The sequence below is a fragment of the Oncorhynchus clarkii genome, unplaced genomic scaffold (assembly GCF_045791955.1).
Source record: "Oncorhynchus clarkii lewisi isolate Uvic-CL-2024 unplaced genomic scaffold, UVic_Ocla_1.0 unplaced_contig_7031_pilon_pilon, whole genome shotgun sequence".
NCBI lineage: Eukaryota > Metazoa > Chordata > Actinopteri > Salmoniformes > Salmonidae > Oncorhynchus > Oncorhynchus clarkii.
In genome coordinates this window covers 4,579-28,415 of record NW_027260852.1, presented here as the reverse complement: position 1 = coordinate 28,415, position 23,837 = coordinate 4,579, and the positions used below count along the sequence as shown (strand labels likewise).

At 43.4% G+C, this 23,837-nt stretch overlaps 1 protein-coding gene across 2 annotated transcripts in view; it reads right to left on the bottom strand.

Moving 5' to 3' along the window:
* The window catches only part of LOC139401920 (transmembrane protein 114-like), a 41,461-nt gene extending 19,518 nt beyond the window's left edge, over window positions 1-21,943 (bottom strand). The window contains exons 1-2 of one of the 2 annotated variants that reach the window (XM_071145929.1): window positions 21,763-21,943; window positions 12,305-12,382 (exon numbers count right to left, since the gene is read on the bottom strand). In XM_071145929.1, coding sequence (XP_071002030.1) covers window positions 12,305-12,382; window positions 21,763-21,943 — 259 coding nt within the window. Of the gene's footprint in view, window positions 1-12,191; window positions 12,383-21,762 lie in introns of those variants that run through there. The other variant, XR_011633187.1, reaches the window with a different exon arrangement.
* Between the last annotated feature and the right edge of the window lie 1,894 nt (window positions 21,944-23,837).

Sequence of the window (23,837 nt, the reverse complement as noted above, 5' to 3'; positions counted from 1 at the left end):
CATCACATTTTCAGCTCTATGCCTTCATTCATAAAACCATCACATTTTCAGATCTAAGCCTTCGCTCATAAAACCATCACATGTTCAGATCTAAACCTTCACTCATAAAACCATCACATGTTCAGATCTAAACCTTCACTCATAAAACCATCACATGTTCAGATCTAAACCTTCACTCATAAAACCATCACATTTTCAGATCTAAGCCTTCACTCATAAAACCATCACATTTTCAGATCTAAGCCTTCACTCATAAAACCATCACATTTTCAGATCTAAGCCTTCATCAGGGTTTTTGGAAGGCTGTTATATATACTGAAAAAAATAATAAACTCAACATGTAAAGTGTTGGTCACATGTTATTTCTCTCAGATGTTGTGCACCAATTTGTTTACATCCCTGTTAGTGAGCATTTCTCCTTCACCAAAATAATCCATCTACCTTACAGGTGTGGCATATCAAGAAGCTGATTAAACATAATCACAGGTGCACCTTGTGCTGGTGGAAATAAACGGCCACTCTAAAATGTGCAGTTTTGTCACACAACACAATGCCACTGATGTCTTAAGTTTTGAGTGAGCGTGAAATTGTCATGTAGGAATGTCCACCAGAGCCGTTTTAGAGAATTTGGCACTACATCCAAAGTATAGATATAGGGTATAGCGTGTAGGGTATAGGATGTAGGGTATAGGATGTAGGGTATAGGGTGCTTACCTGCCAGTAGTAGCAGTACACCAGTTATCAGAAGTAGTAGGTAAGCTCGGGTGGTAAGAGTGTATAGGGTATTAGGTATAGGGTATAGGGTGTAGGGTGCAGGGTGCTTACCTGCCAGTAGTAGCAGTACACCAGTATCAGCAGTAGTAAAATCTGTGAAATTGTTGCGTTTGTGTGTGTGTGTGTGTGTGTGTGTGTGTGTGTGTGTGTGTGTGTGTGTGTGTGTGTGTATGTATATATATATATATATATATATATATATATATATATATAGTCCAAGAATTTCATTTGGGAATTGTCCAATTCCATTTGGGCTAGCAAGTTCAATTATATGTAATGAGGTGATGTACAACAGGATTAGATGTTGCGTGCAATTTCAATGTTGTTTGAGGTTGCAGAAAATTTGCTTGAGATAATCACACAGCTCACTGAGTCCATGTTGCTTGACACAGGTGTTTTCTATCTCACAGAACTCCACGCCCACTCAGTATACTAGCTTCCACTCAGCATACTAGCTCCCCGCCCACTCAGCATACCAGCTCCCCGCCCACTCAGTATACTAGCTTCCACTCAGCATACTAGCTCCCCGCCTACTCAGCATACTATCTCCCCGCCTACTCAGCATACTAGCTCCCCGCCCACTCAGCATACTAGCATCCCCGCCCACTCAGCATACTAGCTCCCCGCCCACTCAGCATACTAGCTCCTCGCCCACTCAGCATACTAGCTCCCCGCCCACTCAGCATACTAGCTCCCCGCCCAGTCAGCATACTAGCTCCCCGCCCACTCAGCATACTAGCTCCCCGCCCACTCAGCATACTAGCTCCCCGCCCACTCAGCACACTAGCTCCCCGCCTACTCAGCATACTAGCTCCCCGCCTACTCAGCATACTAGCATCCCCGCCCACTCAGCATACTAGCTTCCCCGCCCACTCAGCATACTAGCTCCCCGCCCACTCAGCATACTAGCTCCCCTCCCACTCAGCATACTAGCTCCCCCCCCACTCAGCATACTAGCTCCCCACCCACTCAGCATACTAGCCCACTCAGCATACTAGCTCCCCGCCCACTCAGCATACTAGCTCCCCGCCAACTCAGTCTGTGTTTTCAGACTTCCTGGTATTTTTTTCTTTCTATTCTGAGCATTTATCAGGGGGGGGGGGTTGGGGGGGTTATTATGGGTAATGTGTCTGTCACTCAAAAGGCTATTTCACATGGGAATAAGAATGACTGTGAAGGGCCATTTTTAATGCTGAGTGCCAAGCAGAGGGGCATCAGGTTCCTTACAAAACTAGCGGTTAAGTGTTTCGGCCAACAGAGCCTGAGTGACCAGTACCTGTTCAACGATGCACCTGTGGTCCTGGTAAACATAAGCTGGTAATCAGCCCTAGACTGGCACCAATCAGCATCCTTTGTCTCTCAGTGGGAGAACTCTGATCCCAAACAGCTGCTGCATATCACACAGATAACGTCCTCCTCTACCTACGCAATAGACACGCACACACATAAATTCATGCACCCACACACACACACATACACACATACACACGTACACACACACACACACATACACACGTATACACACACACACATACACACGTACACACACACACAGAGAGAACAATAAATTGAAGATAGGTGCTCAGCAGGAAATCATAGTCTAGTTATACAACCATTCCCTCCTTTCTCCATCCAGTAACATGGTGGGGGAGGAGCTGGTGGGGGAGGAGCTGGTGGGGGAGGAGCTGGCTCCAATGGTAAATAAAGCTGTGTTTGCTGAGAGACTTACTGTGTAACCTACGTTTACCCCATGGGTGACAGCATCTGACCACACAATCAATGGGGAGGAAGAGAGCTGAGGGAGAGGTTGAGCACTGGAGGGATTGTGTGTGTGTGTGTGTGTGTGTGTGTGTGTGTGTGTGTGTGTGTGTGTGTGTGTGTGTGTGTGTGTGTGTGTGTGTGTGTGTGTGTGTGTGTGTGTGTGTGTGTGTGTGTGTGTGTGTGTGTGTGTGGGAGGGAGGTAGGGAGTTCAATGTTGGATAAATGAACCAGCATGGTCTGATAACCAGGTTATTGCAGGACAATAATAAAATGGGGGAGGAGGAGGGAGACTGATTCTAACTCAGATCAATGAGATGCATGTTTACCCCCGCCATTCTGTCCAGATAGACTTAGACTACATCCAGAATGCTTACCCCTCCATTCTGTCCAGATAGACTACATCCAGAATGCTTACCCCTCCATTCTGTCCAGATAACCTTAGACTACATCCAGAATGCTTTGCCCTCCATTCTGTCCAGATAGACTACATCCAGAATGCTTACCCCTCCATTCTGTCCAGATAGACTACATCCAGAATGCTTTCCCCTCCATTCTGTCCAGATAACCTTAGACTACATCCAGAATGCTTTCCCCTCCATTCTGTCCAGATAGACTACATCCAGAATGCTTTCCCCTCCATTCTGTCCAGATAACCTTAGACTACATCCAGAATGCTTTCCCCTCCATTCTGTCTAGATAACCTTAGACTACATCCAGAATGCTTTCCCCTCCATCCTGTCCAGATAGACTACATCCAGAATGCTTTCCCCTCCATTCTGTCCAGATAGACTACATCCAGAATGCTTTACCCTCCATTCTGTCCAGATAGACTACATCCAGAATGCTTACCCCTCCATTCTGTCCAGATAGACTACATCCAGAATGCTTACCCCTCCATTCTGTATAGATAACCTTAGACTACATCCAGAATGCTTACCCCTCCATTCTGTCCAGATAGACTACATCCAGAATGCTTACCCCCTCCATTCTGTCCAGATAGACTACATCCAGAATGCTTACCCCCTCCATTCTGTCCAGATAGACTACATCCAGAATGCTTACCCCTCCATTCTGTCCAGATAGACTACATCCAGAATGCTTTCCCCTCCATTCTGTCCAGATAGACTACATCCAGAATGCTTACCCCCTCCATTCTGTCCAGATAGACAACATCCAGAATGCTTTCCCCTCCATTCTGTCCAGAAAACCTTAGACTACATCCAGAATGCTTTCCCCTCCATTCTGTCCAGATAGACTACATCCAGAATGCTTTCCCCTCCATTCTGTCCAGATAGACTACATCCAGAATGCTTTCCCCCCCATTCTGTCCAGATAGACTACATCCAGAATGCTTTCCCCTCCATCCTTTCAAAATCAAATCAAATCTCATTTTATTAGTCACATGCGCCGAATACAACAGGTGTAGAACTTACAGTGAAATGCTTACTTACGAGCCCCTAACCAACAATGCAGTTTTAAAAGGATGGATAAGAATAAGAAATAAAAGTAGCAAGTAATTAAAAAGCAGCAGTAAATTAACAATAGCGAGACTATATACAGGGGGTACCAGTACAGAGTCAATGTGGAGACTATATACAGGGGGTACCGGTACAGAGTCAATGTGGAGACTATATACAGGGGATACCGGTACAGAGTCAATGTGGAGACTATATACAGGGGGTACCGGTACAGAGTCAATATTTCTATTTTTTTTGTTTGCACAAAGAGAAATAGAACCTGATACTGATGTGGTGTCAAAGTCTTAACGTCAAACTTCTTAAGATTTAAACACTGTCCTTATGCCTCATCTGTAGGTAGAGTTATTAAAGAGACTATGGGGCAATCCAAATAGTCTGGGTAGCCATTTGATTAGGTGTTCGGGAGTCTTATGGCTTGGTAGTAGAAGCTTTTTTGAAGCCTCTTGGACCTAGACTTGGTGCTCTGGTACCGTTTGCTGTGTGGTAGCAGAGAGAACAATCTATGACTAAGGTGGCTGGAGTCTTTGACATTTTTTAGTGTCTTCCTCTGACCCCTCCATCCTGTCCAGACAGCCTTAGACCACATCATATTGACTACATAGAGCACGTCTCCATTGAGTTAGTAGTGGGTGGAGAGGCTAACCATCCCCTCGGTATTTCCACCTGCTTTCGTCCACCCAGTCCAAACGATGTTGACTAATGTACTGACCATGGGGTAGATGAATCAACTCATTCCTAACAAAGCTTGTTGACTAACGTACTGACCAAGGGGTAGATGAATCAACTCCTTCCTAACAAAGCTTGTTGACTAACGTACTGACCAAGGGGTAGATGAATCAACTCATTCCTAACAAAGCTTGTTGACTAACGTACTGACCAATGGGTAGATGAATCAACTCATTCCTAACAAAGCTTGTTGACTAACGTACTGACCAATGGGTAGAAGAATCAACTCCTTCCTAACAAAGCTTGTTGACTAACGTACTGACCAAGGGGTAGATGAATCAACTCATTCCTAACAAAGCTTGTTGACTAACGTACTGACCAATGGGTAGATGAATCAACTCCTTCCTAACAAAGCTTGTTGACTAATGTACTGACCAAGGGGTAGATGAATCAACTCATTCCTAACAAAGCTTGTTGACTAATGTACTGACCATGGGGTAGATGAATCAACTCCTTCCTAACAAAGCTTGTTGACTAATGTACTGACCAAGGGGTAGATGAATCAACTCATTCCTAACAAAGCTTGTTGACTAATGTACTAACCAAGGGGTAGATGAATCAACTCCTTCCTAACAAAGCTTGTTGACTAATGTACTAACCAAGGGGTAGATGAATCAACTCATTCCTAACAAAGCTTGTTGACTAACGTACTGACCAAGGGGTAGATGAATCAACTCATTCCTAACAAAGCTTGTTGACTAACGTACTGACCAAGGGGTAGATGAATCAACTCATTCCTAACAAAGCTTGTTGACTAACGTACCGACCAAGGGGTAGATGAATCAACTCCTTCCTAACAAAGCTTGTTGACTAACGTACTGACCAAGGGGTAGATGAATCAACTCATTCCTAAGAAAGCTTGTTGACTAACGTACTGACCAAGGGGTAGATGAATCAACTCATTCCTAACAAAGCTTGTTGACTAACGTACTGACCAATGGGTAGATGAATCAACTCATTCCTAACAAAGCTTGTTGACTAACGTACTGACCAAGGGGTAGATGAATCAACTCATCTCTAACAAAGCTTGTTGACTAACGTACTGACCAATGGGTAGAAGAAGCAGGTCAAGCCTAACAAAGCTTGTTGACTAATGTACTGTTTTTATATTTTAACAGTGATGTTAGTCAACAGCTTGTGCAGTAAAGGGAATAATCTACATCTACTGGACTTTAATGAGGACCAGCCAACCTTTTGATACAGGATGCAGTGGTGAGTTTAAAACTGTCACCTTGTGATAAAGCACCTGTCACCATTGATAAAGCAAAGGGCTCTATGCTAGCAGGCATCCGAAGGCTGAAGAGTAGTGGCTGCTGCAATCTGGTAAATAGTTTCACCATAGTCAGGAACCAGCAGGAAGGTTGACTGTGAAATCTACTTCCTGCTATTAGGGAGAGGTAAGATGTTGTTGTTTTTTAAATCAGGCCCACTTTCAATTTGAGCTTTTTTGACTAGATAATCCTTCTTTTTTTTAAAAAACATTCAATCTTTGTCAAATCAAATACCCATATAGGTATAGGAGGAAACCTGATCGATGGGAGAACCATCCAATGAAGAAATATGTAGTCCATCTTTAGCCTTTTCGAACACATTATTAAAGTACACATTTTCAAACCAACCCGGGCTTTCTGTAAGGTCACAAGGTCAGATTGCAACTCTAACTCTGCCTGGGCAACAGTTAGGTCATTGGCATGCATCACAGTCTGCATACAGATGAATATAAAAATGTTTTAACAGATAGACCAATGTTATTGATTATAAATATTAAACAGAGCAGGTCCCAATACGGACCCCTGCTGTACACCTTCTGTAATAGCCAGGAAACTAAGCTTGACACACTATTAGACAGACCATTCTCAAACCACTTGCAAGAAGGCTGATCCAGGCCTTAGCCAGCTTTTTGAATGAGAACGTACTGGTAAACCGTGTCAAAAGGCCTCAGAAAAGGTCTACAAATAAGTTAGCACAGTGTTTTGTTATCATCTAAGCAAAACTTTGGAAAGTTGAGATAACTATCGTCCAATTTAAGTTATATAATATACTAATAAGTTGAGATAACTTTCGTCCACTCAAAAAGGACCTCCTCCTTTGTGTAGAGGAGGACATGTGCCGCTCTCCAGATCTTCGGAAAAACACCAGAAACAATTGTCACGTTAAAATATAGGTTAATGATTCTTCAATAAGCAGAGAGATTCATAAAGAAGGGATTGAGAGAATCAGCCACTGTAAAAAAAATTTTAAAAAAAATGACGTAGATTTTTTTAGCAAGTCACTTCCTGTAGTACATCATAAATATAAAATGGTTGAAATAGAGAAGATCTCTATGAGAAGAGCTATCGATCTGCAGCTCAGGCAGCTCTGTGAAGACAGCTGTCCCTCCTCTCCGTCCTCTAGGAAGTGGAAGGCTAAGGAGCTGTGTCACTCCCTGTCGTACGGCGGCACCGTCGACCAGGAGAAGCTAATGGCGCCGAGCCATGGAATGACGATTGGAATAAGCAGGAAATCCGGGAATCCTACAAACAGGATTTCTGGGAAAACAAGGGAATCTTCTTCTTCATCTTCATCTTCTTCAGACTGTGTTTCCTGGAAAACTCCCGTCTATAAAGGTCCTTGGTTTGGACAGGGCTGTTGGAGGTGTTATAGACAGGGAGCCTTGGATCAATAACTCAATAGAAACACATGATGTGAGCTCAGGAAAGAGGAGTTGTATTATTAAGGAGTGTCACATGGGGGTTCAGTCACTATCTACTGCTTTCTTCCTGTAATGAAGGGTGCATCCCGAATGGCACATTTTTTACTATATAGTGCACTACTTCCGACCAGAGCCCTATGGTCCCTGGTTAAAATAGTGCTCTATATAGGGAATAGGGTGCCATTTTGGAACGTAGACCAGGAGTGCGTATGAAGGCGCCAGCAGCCTCAGCTGTAAATATCAGCTAGGTCCACAAACTGCCTAGAGAGGCAAACACTGAGCCGCTGCTCATTTTATCTTGAACACGATGAGTAATGGGTTTGCCCACCTCCACTGTCTGCATCACAAAGAGCGGCCTTTTCGTCATCTTATTGGATGAGGAGTGTGTCTACGGGCCTCTCTGGAGAGACCTTTTACAATTTGTGGTGTTAGCTAACTCTCCAGAGTGGTGTTTTGTTAAGACAGTATATTGGACTCTACAGAGTGGTGTTTTGTTAAGACAGTATATTGGACTCTACAGAGTGGTGTTTTGTTAAGACAGTATATTGGACCCTATAGAGTGGTGTTTTGTTAAGCCAGTATATTGGACTCTACAGAGTGGTGTTTTGTTAAGCCAGTATATTAGAATCTACAGAGTGGTGTTTTGTTAAGACAGTATATTAGACTCTACAGAGTGGTGTTTTGTTAAGACAGTATATTAGACTCTACAGAGTGGTGTTTTATTAATCCGTTATATTGGACTCTACAGAGTGGTGTTTTGTTAAGCCAGTATATTGGACTCTACAGAGTGGTGTTTTGTTAAGCCAGTATATTAGACTCTACAGAGTGGTGTTTTGTTAAGACAGTATATTGGACTCTACAGAGTGGTGTTTTGTTAAGACAGTATATTAGACTCTACAGAGTGGTGTTTTATTAATCCGTTATATTGGACTCTACAGAGTGGTGTTTTGTTAAGACAGTATATTGGACTCTACAGAGTGGTGTTTTATTAATCCGTTATATTGGACTCTACAGAGTGGTGTTTTATTAATCGTTATATTGGACTCTACAGAGTGGTGTTTTATTAATCCGTTATATTGGACTCTACAGAGTGGTGTTTTATTAATCCGTTATGATGGACTCTACAGAGAGTCTTAACAAAACACTGACTTGCCTAGTTAAATAAAAGTTCAATAAAAAATCAAATCAATCACTATCGAACCCAACAGCAAGTGGCCACTCGATAAAGGGCTTAGGGGCCAAGTGTTGGGTTTGACATTGTCTAACACTCACACTTTACTTTTTCCCCCCTTACTGGCCCTGACTATGCTGATAGTAACTTTGATGAAAAATGAACTTGATATGACTGTGATACAGAGCCTTCAGGAAGTATTCATACCCCTTGACCTATTCCACATTTTGTAGTGAAATAAAGGTTCAATAAAATAAAATAAATAAAATGCTTTTGTAGAAGCACATTTGGCAGCGATTACAGCTGTGAGTGTTTCTGGGTAAATCTCTAACAGCTTTCCACACATGGATTGTTCAATACCTTCCCAAAATTATTATCAAACTTCTTCGAGCTGGATGGATGGATGTGGATCATCTCCATTTTATCATGTTTTTTTTCACCTGGAAAAACTCTCCAGCCCTTAACTATGACAAGTATACCCATAACATGATGCAGCCACCACTATGCTTGAACATATGGAGAGTGGTACTCAGTAATGAGTTGTATTGGATTTTCCTCAAACACAAAACTTTGTGTTCAGGACCTAAAGTTAATTTCTTTGCCACATTATTTGCAGTTTTACTTTAGTTCCTTGTTGCAAACAGGATGTATGTTTTGGAATATTGTTATTCTGTACAGGCTTCCTTCTTTTCACTCTGTCAGTTAGGTTAGTATTGTAGAGTAACTACAATGTAGTTGATCCATCCTCAGTTTTCTCCCATCACAGCCATTAAACTCTGTCAGTTAGGTTAGTGTTGTAGAGTAACTATGTAGTTGATCCATCCTCAGTGTTCTCCTGTCACAGCCATTAAACTCTGTCAGTTAGGTTAGTGTTGTAGAGTAACTATGTAGTTGATCCATCCTCAGTGTTCTCCTGTCACAGCCATGTTTTAAAGTCACCATGGGTCTCTCTGAGCAACTGAGTTGTATTGACTGGGTGTATTGATACACCATCCAAAGTGTAATTATTAACTTCACCAGAGGCTCAAAGGGGATTTTCAATGTCTGCTTTTATAATTTTTACCCATCGACCAATAGGTGCCCTACTTTGGCAAACATTGGAAAACCTCCCTGGTCTTTGTGGTTGAATCTGTGTTTGTAATTCACTGCTTGACTGAGGGACATAAGAGATAATTGTATGTGTGGGGTACAAAGATGAGGTAATCATTCAAAAATTATGTTAAACACTATTATTGCACACAGAGTGAGTCCATGCAACTTCTTATGTGACTTGTTAATCACATTTTTACACCTGAACTTATTTAGGCGTTTCTATAACAACGGGGTTGAATACTTATCGACACAAGACATTTTAGCCTCAATTTGTTATAATTTGTGAAAAATGTAAAAAATCCACTTTGACATTATGGGGTATTGTGTGTCAGGCCAGTGACCAACAAAATCTCCATGTAATCCATTTTAAATTCAGGCTGTAATACAACACAATGTGGATAAAGTCAAGGGGTTTGAAAACAATCTGGTGATGAATGTATTAACTGTAAATGGATCTGGATAAGAACATCTGATAAAATGTTGTTGTTTTAATCAATAACCAGCCAATACCTCTACAGGAGCCTGATTAATGATGCTAAACAACAATAACCAGCCAATACCTCTACAGGAGCCTGATTAATGATGCTAAACAACAATAACCAGCCAATACCTCTACAGGAGCCTGATTAATGATGCTAAACAACAATAACCAGCCAATACCTCTACAGGAGCCTGATAAATGACACTAAACATCAATAACCAGCCTGATTAATGATGCTAAACAACAATAACCAGCCAATACCTCTACAGGAGCCTGATTAATGACACTAAACAACAATAACCAGCCTGATTAATGATGCTAACAATAACCAGCCTGATTAATGACACTAAACAACAATAACCAGCCAATACCTCTACAGGAGCCTGATTAATGACACTAAACAACAATAACCAGCCTGATTAATGACACTAAACAACAATAACCAGCCTGATTAATGACCTAAACAACAATAACCAGCCTGATGAACGACACTAAACAACAATAACCAGCCTGATTAATGATGCTAACAATAACCAGCCTGATTAATGATGCTAACAATAACCAGCCTGATTAATGATGCTAACAATAACCAGCCTGATTAATGATGCTAACAATAACCAGCCTGATTAATGACACTAAACAACAATAACCAGCCTGATTAATGACACTAAACAACAATAACCAGCCTGATTAATGACACTAAACAACAATAACCAGCCTGATTAATGACACTAAACAACAATAACCAGCCTGATTAATGACACTAACAATAATAACCAGCCTGATTAATGATGCTAAACAACAATAACCAGCCTGATTAATGATGCTAAACAACAATAACCAGCCTGATTAATGACACTAAACAACAATAACCAGCCTGATTAATGACACTAAACAACAATAACCAGCCTGATTAATGACCTAAACAACAATAACCAGCCTGATTAATGATGCTAAACAACAATAACCAGCCTGATTAATGATGCTAAACAACAATAACCAGCCTGATTAATGACACTAACAATAATAACCAGCCTGATTAATGACACTAAACAACAATAACCAGCCTGATTAATGACCTAAACAACAATAACCAGCCTGATTAATGATGCTAAACAACAATAACCAGCCTGATTAATGATGCTAAACAACAATAACCAGCCTGATTAATGATGCTAAACAACAATAACCAGCCTGATTAATGATGCTAAACAACAATAACCAGCCTGATTAATGACACTAAACAACAATAACCAGCCTGATTAATGATGCTAAACAACAATAACCAGCCTGATTAATGATGCTAAACAACAATAACCAGCCTGATTAATGACACTAAACAACAATAACCAGCCTGATTAATGATGCTAAACAACAATAACCAGCCTGATTAATGATGCTAAACAACAATAACCAGCCTGATTAATGATGCTAAACAACAATAACCAGCCTGATTAATGATGCTAAACAACAATAACCAGCCTGATTAATGATGCTAAACAACAATAACCAGCCTGATTAATGATGCTAAACAACAATAACCAGCCTGATTAATGATGCTAAACAACAATAACCAGCCTGATTAATGATGCTAAACAACAATAACCAGCCTGATTAATGATGCTAAACAACAATAACCAGCCTGATTAATGATGCTAAACAACAATAACCAGCCTGATTAATGATGCTAAACAACAATGAACACCTCCATCAACCCTCCTGCTGCAGAAGCACTGACAAATAATGAGCTAAATCATTTATGCTTAAACACGGCTAATTACCCACCAACATATCATTTACGCTTAAACACGGCTAATTACTCACCAATATATCTTACATTTACACACTGCTAATTACTCACCAACATATCTTACATTTAAATACTCACCAATATATCTTACATTTTCACACTGCTAAATACTCACCAATATATCTTACATTTAAATACTCACCAATATATCTTACATTTAAATACTCACCAATATATCTTGCATTTAAACACGGCCAAATACCCACCAATATATTTAACATTAACACACAGCAAAATACTGCCCAAAAGGTGGTAATCATATGACCATGGTAATGATGAAGATGATGATAAGTGCTTTAGTTACTGTAACTGTTCTTACTTAAAAGTTGTCTGTAAGAGTCTGTGACGTTTTGTCCGCCTTCAAACGGGTTGACGAATGGCTGACAGAGCTTCTGGGCTGGGAGAGAAGACAGAACACATGGATCAGCCAATCACATCTTCCCTCCCTCATCTCCTCCCCCTCATCCCCCCCCCCCTCATATCCTCCCTCATCTCCCCCCTCATCTCCCCCCTCATATCCTCCCTCCCTCATCTCCTCCCCCCTCATATCCTCCCCCTCATCTTCTCCCCCCTATTCTCCTTTCCCCTCAACTCTCCCATCTCCTCCCCCTCATCTCCTCTCCCTCATCTCCTCTCCCTCATCTCCTCCCCTTCATCTCCTCTCCCTCATCTTCTCCCCCTCATCTCCTCTCCCTCATCTCCTCCCCCTCATCTCCTCTCCCTCATCTTCTCCCCCTCAACTCACCCATCTCCTCTCCCTCATCTCCTCTCCCTCATCTCCTCTCCCTCATCTCCTCCCCCTCATCTCCTCTCCCTCATCTCCTCCCCCTCAACTCTCCCATCTTCTCCCCCTCATCTCCTCCCCCTCATCTCCTCGCCCTCATCTCCTCTCCTTCATCTCCCCTCCCTCATCTCCTCCCCCTCATCTCCTCGCCCTCATCTCCTCTCCTTCATCTCCCCTCCCTCATCTCCTCCCCCTCATCCCCCCCCCTCATCTTCTCCCCCCTATTCTCCTTTCCCCTCAACTCTCCCATCTCCTCTCCCTCATGTCCTCTCCGCTCGTCTCCTCTCCCTCATCTCCTCCCCCCTCAACTCTGCCACCTCCTCCCCCTCATCTCCTCTCCCTCATCTCCTCTCCCTCATCTCCTCCCCTTCATCTCCTCTCCCTCATCTTCTCCCCCTCATCTCCTCCCCCTCATCTCCTCTCCCTCATCTTCTCCCGCTCAACTCACCCATCTCCTCTCCCTCATCTCCTCTCCCTCATCTCCTCCCCCTCATCTCCTCTCCCTCATCTCCTCCCCCTCAACTCTCCCATCTCCTCCCCCTCATCTCCTCCCCCTCATCTCCTCACCCTCATCTCCTCTCCTTCATCTCCTCTCCCTCATCTCCTCCCCCTCATCTCCTCCCCTCCCCTCATCTCCTCCCCCTCATCTCCTCCCCCTCATCTCCTCCCCCTCATCTCTTCTCCCTCATCTCCTCTCCCTCATCTCCTCCCCCTCATCTATTCTCCCTCATCTCCTCCCCCTCATCTCTTCTCCCTCATCTCCTCCCCCTCACCTCTTCTCCCTCATCTCCCCCCCCTCATTTCCCTCCCAGTCTGTTTCTAAACACCACAGCAGTCCTAGCCTGGATGTCAGTCTGTTTCTAAACACCACAGCAGTCCTAGCCTGGATGTCAGTCTGTTTCTAAACACCACAGCAGTCCTAGCCTGGATGTCAGTCTGTTTCTAAACACCACAGCAGTCCTAGCCTGGATGTCAGTCTGTTTCTAAACACCACAGCAGTCCTAGTCTGGATGTTAGTCTGTTTCTAAACACCACAGCAGTCCTAGCCTGGATGTCAGTCTGTTTCTAAACACCACAGCAGTCCTAGCCTGGATGTCAGTCTGTTTCTAAACACCACAGCAGTCCTAGCCTGGATGTTAGTCTGTTTCTAAACACCACAGCAGTCCTAGCCTGGATGTCAGTCTGTTTCTAAACACCACAGCAGTCCTAGCCTGGATGTCAGTCTGTTTCTAAACACCACAGCAGTCCTAGCCTGGATGTTAGTCTGTTTCTAAACACCACAGCAGTCCTAGCCTGGATGTCAGTCTGTTTCTAAACACCACAGCAGTCCTAGCCTGGATGTCAGTCTGTTTCTAAACACCACAGCAGTCCTAGCCTGGATGTCAGTCTGTTTCTAAACACCACAGCAGTCCTAGCCTGGATGTCAGTCTGTTTCTAAACACCACAGCAGTCCTAGCCTGGATGTCAGTCTGTTTCTAAACACCACAGCAGTCCTAGCCTGGATGTCAGTCTGTTTCTAAACAGCACAGCAGTCCTAGCCTGGATGTTCGTCTGTTTCTAAACACCACAGCAGTCCTAGCCTGGATGTCAGTCTGTTTCTAAACACCACAGCAGTCCTAGCCTGGATGTCAGTCTGTTTCTAAACACCACAGCAGTCCTAGCCTGGATGTCAGTCTGTTTCTAAACACCACAGCAGTCCTAGCCTGGATGTCAGTCTGTTTCTAAACACCACAGCAGTCCTAGCCTGGATGTCAGTCTGTTTCTAAACACCACAGCAGTCCTAGCCTGGATGTCAGTCTGTTTCTAAACACCACAGCAGTCCTAGCCTGGATGTCAGTCTGTTTCTAAACACCACAGCAGTCCTAGCCTGGATGTCAGTCTGTTTCTAAACACCACAGCAGTCCTAGCCTGGATGTCAGTCTGTTTCTAAACACCACAGCAGTCCTAGCCTGGATGTCAGTCTGTTTCTAAACACCACAGCAGTCCTAGCCTGGATGTCAGTCTGTTTCTAAACACCACAGCAGTCCTAGCCTGGATGTCAGTCTGTTTCTAAACACCACAGCAGTCCTAGCCTGGATGTTAGTCTGTTTCTAAACACCACAGCAGTCCTAGCCTGGATGTCAGTCTGTTTCTAAACACCACAGCAGTCCTAGCCTGGATGTCAGTCTGTTTCTAAACACCACAGCAGTCCTAGCCTGGATGTCAGTCTGTTTCTAAACACCACAGCAGTCCTAGCCTGGATGTCAGTCTGTTTCTAAACACCACAGCAGTCCTAGCCTGGATGTCAGTCTGTTTCTAAACACCACAGCAGTCCTAGCCTAGGTTGAGTTGTATGTTATGACATTATTATAACCCAGAGGTTGTCTGCAGCAGAAAACAGACATGCCGTCACCCACGCTGGCTCTTACACCCACACTGCAGTAAAGCAACTCTCCTCAACTCTGGTCCTGGGGACTGTCAGGGTGGGACTGTTTTTCTTCCAGCCCAGTACTAATACACCTATAATATCTGATAATAGAATGTCTGATAATAGAATATCTGATAATATAATACCTGATAATATAATATCTGCCATCTAGCTGACACTTTAACTGAAACTTATCCAAAGCATCTTAAAGCCATGTAGTACCATGCTGTACCAGCTGAGCTACAGGGGACTACACTATACATGTTATAACCTGGTAGTACCAGCTGAGCTACAGGGGACTACACTATACATGCTATAACCCTGGTAGTACCATGTTGTACCAGCTGAGCTACAGGGGACTACACTATACATGTTATAACCCTGGTAGTACCATGTTGTACCAGCTGAGCTACAGGGGACTACACTATACATGTTATAACCTGGTAGTACCAGCTGAGCTACAGGGAACTACACTATACATGTTATAACCTGCTAGTACCATGCTGTACCAGCTGAGCTACAGGGAACTACACTATACATGTTATAACCTGGTAGTACCAGCTGAGCTACAGGGAACTACACTATACATGTTATAACCTGGTAGTACCAGCTGAGCTACAGGGGACTACACTATACATTTTATAACCTGGTAGTACCAGCTGAGCTACAGGGGACTACACTATACATGTTATAACCTGATAGTACCAGCTGATCTACAGGGGACTACACTATACATGTTATAACCTGGTAGTACCAGCTGAGCTACAGAGGACTACACTATACATGTTATAACCTGGTAGTACCAGCTGAGCTACAGGGAACTACACTATACATGTTATAACCTGGTAGTACCAGCTGAGCTACAGGGGACTACACTATACATGTTATAACCTGGTAGTACCAGCTGAGCTACAGGGGACTACACTATACATGTTATAACTCTGGTAGTACCAGCTGAGCTACAGGGAACTACACTATACGTGTTATAACCTACTAGTACCATGCTGTACCAGCTGAGCTACAGGGAACTACACTATACATGTTATAACCTGGTAGTACCAGCTGAGCTACAGGGAACTACACTATACATGTTATAACCTGGTAGTACCATGCTGTACCAGCTGAGCTACAGGGGACTACACTATACATGTTATAACTCTGGTAGTACCAGCTGAGCTACAGATGGTCACACTATACATGCTATAACCTGGTAGTACCATGCTGAGCTACAGGGAACTACACTATACATGTTATAACCTGGTAGTACCAGCTGAGCTACATTGGACTACACTATACATGTTATAACCTGGTAGTACCAGCTGAGCTACAGGGAACTACACTATACATGATATAACCTGGTAGTACCATGCTGTACCAGCTGAGCTACAGGGGACTACACTATACATGTTATAACTCTGGTAGTACCAGCTGAGCTACAGGGAACTACACTATACATGTTATAACCTGGTAGTACCAGCTGAGCTACAGGGAACTACACTATACATGTTATAACCTGGTAGTACCAGCTGAGCTACAGGGAACTACACTATACATGTTATAACCTGGTAGTACCAGCTGAGCTACAGGGAACTACACTATACGTGTTATAACCTGGTAGTACCAGCTGAGCTACAGGGGACTACACTATACATGTTATAACCTGGTAGTACCAGCTGAGCTACAGGGGACTACACTATACATGTTATAACCTGGTAGTACCAGCTGAGCTACAGGGAACTACACTATTCATGTTATAACCTGGTAGTACCATGCTGTACCAGCTGAGCTACAGGGAACTACACTATTCATGTTATAACCTGGTAGTACCAGCTGAGCTACAGGGGACTACACTATACATGTTATAACCTGGTAGTACCATCTGAGCTACAGGGAACTACACTATACATGTTATAACCCTGGTAGTACCAGCTGAGCTACAGGGAACTACACTATACATGTTATAACCCTGGTAGTACCAGCTGAGCTACAGGGGACTACACTATACATGTTATAACCTGGTAGTACCAGCTGAGCTACAGGGGACTACACTATACATGTTATAACCTGGTAGTACCAGCTGAGCTACAGGGAACTACACTATTCATGTTATAACCTGGTAGTACCATGCTGTACCAGCTGAGCTACAGGGAACTACACTATTCATGTTATAACCTGGTAGTACCAGCTGAGCTACAGGGGACTACACTATACATGTTATAACCTGGTAGTACCATCTGAGCTACAGGGAACTACACTATACATGTTATAACCCTGGTAGTACCAGCTGAGCTACAGGGAACTACACTATACATGTTATAACCTGGTAGTACCAGCTGAGCTACAGGGGACTACACTATACATGTTATAACCTGGTAGTACCATGCTGTACCAGCTGAGCTACAGGGAACTACACTATACATGTTATAACCTGGTAGTACCATGCTGTACCAGCTGAGCTACAGGGAACTACACTATACATATTATAACCTGGTAGTACCATGCTGTACCAGCTGAGCTACAGGGAACTACACTATACATGTTATAACCTGGTAGTACCAGCTGAGCTACATTGGACTACACTATACATGTTATAACCTGGTAGTACCAGCTGAGCTACAGGGGACTACACTATACATGATATAACCTGGTAGTACCATGCTGTACCAGCTGAGCTACAGGGAACTACACTATACATGTTATAACCTGGTAGTACCATGCTGTACCAGCTGAGCTACAGGGAACTACACTATACATGTTATAACCTGGTAGCACCAGCTGAGCTACAGGGGACTACACTATACATGTTATAACCTGGTAGTACCAGCTGAGCTACAGGGGACTACACTATACATGTTATAACCTGGTAGTACCATGCTGTACCAGCTGAGCTACAGGGGACTACACTATACATGTTATAACCTGGTAGTACCAGCTGAGCTACAGATGGTCACACTATACATGCTATAACCTGGTAGTACCAGCTGAGCTACATGGGACTACACTATACATGTTATAACCTGGTAGTACCTCCTGAGCTACAGATGGTCACACTATACATGCTATAACCTGGTAGTACCAGCTGAGCTACATGGGACTACACTATACATATTATAACCTGGTAGTACCATGCTGTACCAGCTGAGCTACAGGGAACTATACTATACATGTTATAACCTGGTAGTACCAGCTGAGCTACATTGGACTACACTATACATGTTATAACCTGGTAGTACCAGCTGAGCTACAGGGGACTACACTATACATGATATAACCTGGTAGTACCATGCTGTACCAGCTGAGCTACAGGGGACTACACTATACATGTTATAACCTGGTAGTACCAGCTGAGCTACAGATGGTCACACTATACATGCTATAACCTGGTAGTACCAGCTGAGCTACATGGGACTACACTATACATGTTATAACCTGGTAGTACCTCCTGAGCTACAGATGGTCACACTATACATGCTATAACCTGGTAGTACCAGCTGAGCTACATGGGACTACACTATACATATTATAACCTGGTAGTACCATGCTGTACCAGCTGAGCTACAGGGAACTACACTATACATGTTATAACCTGGTAGTACCAGCTGAGCTACATTGGACTACACTATACATGTTATAACCTGGTAGTACCAGCTGAGCTACAGGGGACTACACTATACATGATATAACCTGGTAGTACCATGCTGTACCAGCTGAGCTACAGGGGACTACACTATACATGTTATAACCTGGTAGTACCAGCTGAGCTACAGATGGTCACACTATACATGCTATAACCTGGTAGTACCAGCTGAGCTACATGGGACTACACTATACATGTTATAACCTGGTAGTACCTCCTGAGCTACAGATGGTCACACTATACATGCTATAACCTGGTAGTACCAGCTGAGCTACATGGGACTACACTATACATATTATAACCTGGTAGTACCATGCTGTACCAGCTGAGCTACAGGGAACTACACTATACATGTTATAACCTGGTAGTACCAGCTGAGCTACATTGGACTACACTATACATGTTATAACCTGGTAGTACCAGCTGAGCTACAGGGGACTACACTATACATGATATAACCTGGTAGTACCATGCTGTACCAGCTGAGCTACAGGGAACTACACTATACATGTTATATCCTGGTAGTACCATGCTGTACCAGCTGAGCTACAGGGAACTACACTATACATGTTATAACCTGGTAGCACCAGCTGAGCTACAGGGGACTACACTATACATGTTATAACCTGGTAGTACCAGCTGAGCTACAGGGGACTACACTATACATGTTATAACCTGGTAGTACCATGCTGTACCAGCTGAGCTACAGGGGACTACACTATACATGTTATAACCTGGTAGTACCAGCTGAGCTACAGATGGTCACACTATACATGCTATAACCTGGTAGTACCAGCTGAGCTACATGGGACTACACTATACATGTTATAACCTGGTAGTACCTCCTGAGCTACAGATGGTCACACTATACATGCTATAACCTGGTAGTACCAGCTGAGCTACAGATGGTCACACTATACATGTTATAACCTGGTAGTACCAGCTGAGCTACAGATGGTCACACTATACATGCTATAACCTGGTAGTACCAGCTGAGCTACAGATGGTCACACTATACATGTTATAACCTGGTAGTACCAGCTGAGCTACAGATGGTCACACTATACATGCTATAACCTGGTAGTACCAGCTGAGCTACAGATGGTCACACTATACATGCTATAACCTGGTAGTACCAGCTGAGCTACAGATGGTCACACTATACATGTTATAACCTGGTAGTACCAGCTGAGCTACAGATGGTCACACTATACATGTTATAACCTGGTAGTACCAGCTGAGCTACAGCTGGTCACACTATACATGCTATAACCTGGTAGTACCAGCTGAGCTACAGATGGTCACACTATACATGTTAAAACCTGGTAGTACCAGCTGAGCTACATGGGACTACACTATACATGTTATAACCTGGTAGTACCTCCTGAGCTACAGATGGTCACACTATACATGTTATAACCTGGTAGTACCAGCTGAGCTACAGATGGTCACACTATACATGCTATAACCTGGTAGTACCAGCTGAGCTACATGGGACTACACTATACATGTTATAACCTGGTAGTACCTCCTGAGCTACAGATGGTCACACTATACATGCTATAACCTGGTAGTACCAGCTGAGCTACAGATGGTCACACTATACATGTTATAACCTGGTAGTACCAGCTGAGCTACAGATGGTCACACTATACATGCTATAACCTGGTAGTACCAGCTGAGCTACAGATGGTCACACTATACATGTTATAACCTGGTAGTACCAGCTGAGCTACAGATGGTCACACTATACATGCTATAACCTGGTAGTACCAGCTGAGCTACAGATGGTCACACTATACATGCTATAACCTGGTAGTACCAGCTGAGCTACAGATGGTCACACTATACATGTTATAACCTGGTAGTACCAGCTGAGCTACAGATGGTCACACTATACATGTTATAACCTGGTAGTACCAGCTGAGCTACAGCTGGTCACACTATACATGCTATAACCTGGTAGTACCAGCTGAGCTACAGATGGTCACACTATACATGTTATAACCTGGTAGTACCAGCTGAGCTACAGATGGTCACACTATACATGTTATAACCTGGTAGTACCAGCTGAGCTACAGCTGGTCACACTATACATGCTATAACCTGGTAGTACCAGCTGAGCTACAGATGGTCACACTATACATGCTATAACCTGGTAGTACCAGCTGAGCTACAGATGGTCACACTATACATGTTATAACCTGGTAGTACCAGCTGAGCTACAGATGGTCACACTATACATGTTATAACCTGGTAGTACCATGCTGAGCTACAGATGGTCACACTATACATGCTATAACCTGGTAGTACCAGCTGAGCTACAGATGGTCACACTATACATGCTATAACCTGGTAGTACCAGCTGAGCTACAGATGGTCACACTATACATGCTATAACCTGGTAGTACCAGCTGAGCTACAGATGGTCACACTATACATGTTATAACCTGGTAGTACCAGCTGAGCTACAGATGGTCACACTATACATGTTATAACCTGGTAGTACCAGCTGAGCTACAGATGGTCACACTATACATGTTATAACCTGGTAGTACCAGCTGAGCTACAGGGGACTACACTATACATGTTATAACCTGGTAGTACCAGCTGAGCTACAGGGAATTACACTATACATGATATTTCCCTGGTAGTACCATGCTGTTCCAGCTGAGCTACAGGGGACTACACTATACATGTTATAACCTGGTAGTACCAGCTGAGCTACAGATGGTCACACTATACATGTTATAACCTGGTAGTACCAGCTGAGCTACAGATGGTCACACTATACATGATATAACCTGGTAGTACCAGCTGAGCTACAGATGGTCACACTATACATGTTATAACCTGGTAGTACCAGCTGAGCTACAGATGGTCACACTAAGCCACAAAGGACCAGTATCTGACTCCCTGCTAAAAGAAAAGTAACATGCAGTGACTTACAGTTGCAGGTCCTCCACAGTCCTGAGTGTGAGTTGAGAGAGAGGTTGGAGATGTTTTCTCTCTGAGCGACATCTATCAGGTACCAGTAGTCTGTCCCTATGGCCACCCCCAGCAACACAAAACTGGACACTCCACACACAGCTACAAACAGTGCCAGAGCTCCCAGAGTCATCCTCACCATACCCGAGAAGAGGAGAGGAGAGAGGAGAGAGAGAAACAGAGAGAGTGATAGACCTGGTGAGGCAAATCAGAGCGAGAAAGAAAGAGGTGTACAGAGCATGAGGGAGTGAGAAAGAGAAATGAAGAGAAACACAGAGGGAGAGAGTAGGAGGACAAGAAGGGAGAGGAAGAGAGAGGGCAAAAGAGAGAGGAAGAGAGAGGGAAAGGGAGAGAAACACAGAGAGAGGGATAGAGGAGGAGGACAAGAAGAGAGTTAGAGAGAGAGAGTGATGAAAAGGGAGGGAAACAGAGAGGGTAAAAGTCAGAAGATAGAGCGAGGGAGATGAAGATTAACATTGAAATAGTCAATAATAATAATAATTGAAGCGAGAGAGAGAGAGAGAGAGAGAGAGAGAGAGAGGAACAGAGAGAGAGAGGAACAGAGAGAGAGGAACAGAGAGAGAGAGAGAGGAACAGAGAGATAGAGATTAGGTGGGAGTGAGAGATCAGAGTGTCAAACACACACAGTGGAAGAGGGTGAATAAGAGAAGTATACAGGGGGTGAAAGATAAAGAGATGGAGAGCTGTTGTGGACTGTATCTATGTCAGAGTGTGTATCTGCCGTCTGTGGAGTGGAGGTGTATCTCTGTGTCCTGGTCTGGTACTGAAGTAGTCTATTCACCACAGGGTTTCCCAAACTCAGTCCCGGGGCCCGTTTAGGTTTTTCCTCTAGCGCTACACAGCTGATTTAAATAATCAAAGGTTGATGTTGAGTTGGTTATTTGAATCAGCTGTGTAGTGCTAGGGGAAACATATAAACGTGCACCCTTGGGGGGGGGGTACAGGACCAAGAGGGGCCCAGGACCCAGAGGGTGGGCCAGGAACAAGTTTGGAAAACCCTGTCCTACCAGACGGTCGATCAGTAGGGTGTAGTACCGTCCTGGGCCAGATGAGGGTAGCGTGGGGCAGACATTGTGCATTTTGAATGTTCGTTATGATCTCTGTGTATGTATCAGTAGCATCACTAGTAACACTAGTATCAATAGTAGTATCAGTAGTAGTATCAGTAGCATCAGTAGTATCAGTAGCGGTAACAGTAGTAGTATCAGTAGCATCAGTGGTATCAATAGTAGTATCAGTACTACCAGTATTATCACTAATATCAGTAGTATCATTATCAGTATCAGTAGTAACACTAGTATCAGTAGTGTCAGTATTAGTAGTATTATGAGTATCAGTAGTATCAGTAACATCAGCAGTAGTATCAGTATTATCATTAGCTTCAGTAGCATCTGTAGCATCAGTGGCATCAGTAGTAGCATCAGTAGTATCAGAAGCGGTATCAGTAGTAGTATCAGTAGCATCAATATCAGTGGTAGCATCAGTAGTAGTATCAGTAGCATCAATATCAACGGTAGCATCAGTAGTAGTATCAGTAGCATCAGCAGTATCAGTAGCGGTATCAGTAGTAGTATCAGTAGCATCAATATCAGTGGTAGCATCCGTAGTAGTATCAGTAGCATCAGTAGTATCAGTAGCGGTATCAGTAGTAGTATCAGTAGCATCAGTAGTATCACTAGTGGTATCAGTAGTAGTATCAGTAGCATCAGTAGTATCAGTAGCGGTATCAGTAGTAGTATCAGTAGCATCAGTAGTATCAGTAGTGGTATCAGTAGTATCACTAGAGGTATCAGTAGTAGTATCAGTAGCATCAGTAGTATCAGTAGTGGTATCAGTAGTATAAGTAGTAGCATCAGTAGTATCAGTAGTAGCATCAGTAGTAGTATCAGTAGCATTAGTAGTGGTATCAGTAGTAGCATCAGTAGTAGTATCAGTAGTAGCATCAGTGGTAATATCAGCAGCAGCATCAGTAGTAGTATCAGTAGCAGCAGTAGTAGTATTAGTAGTGGTATCAG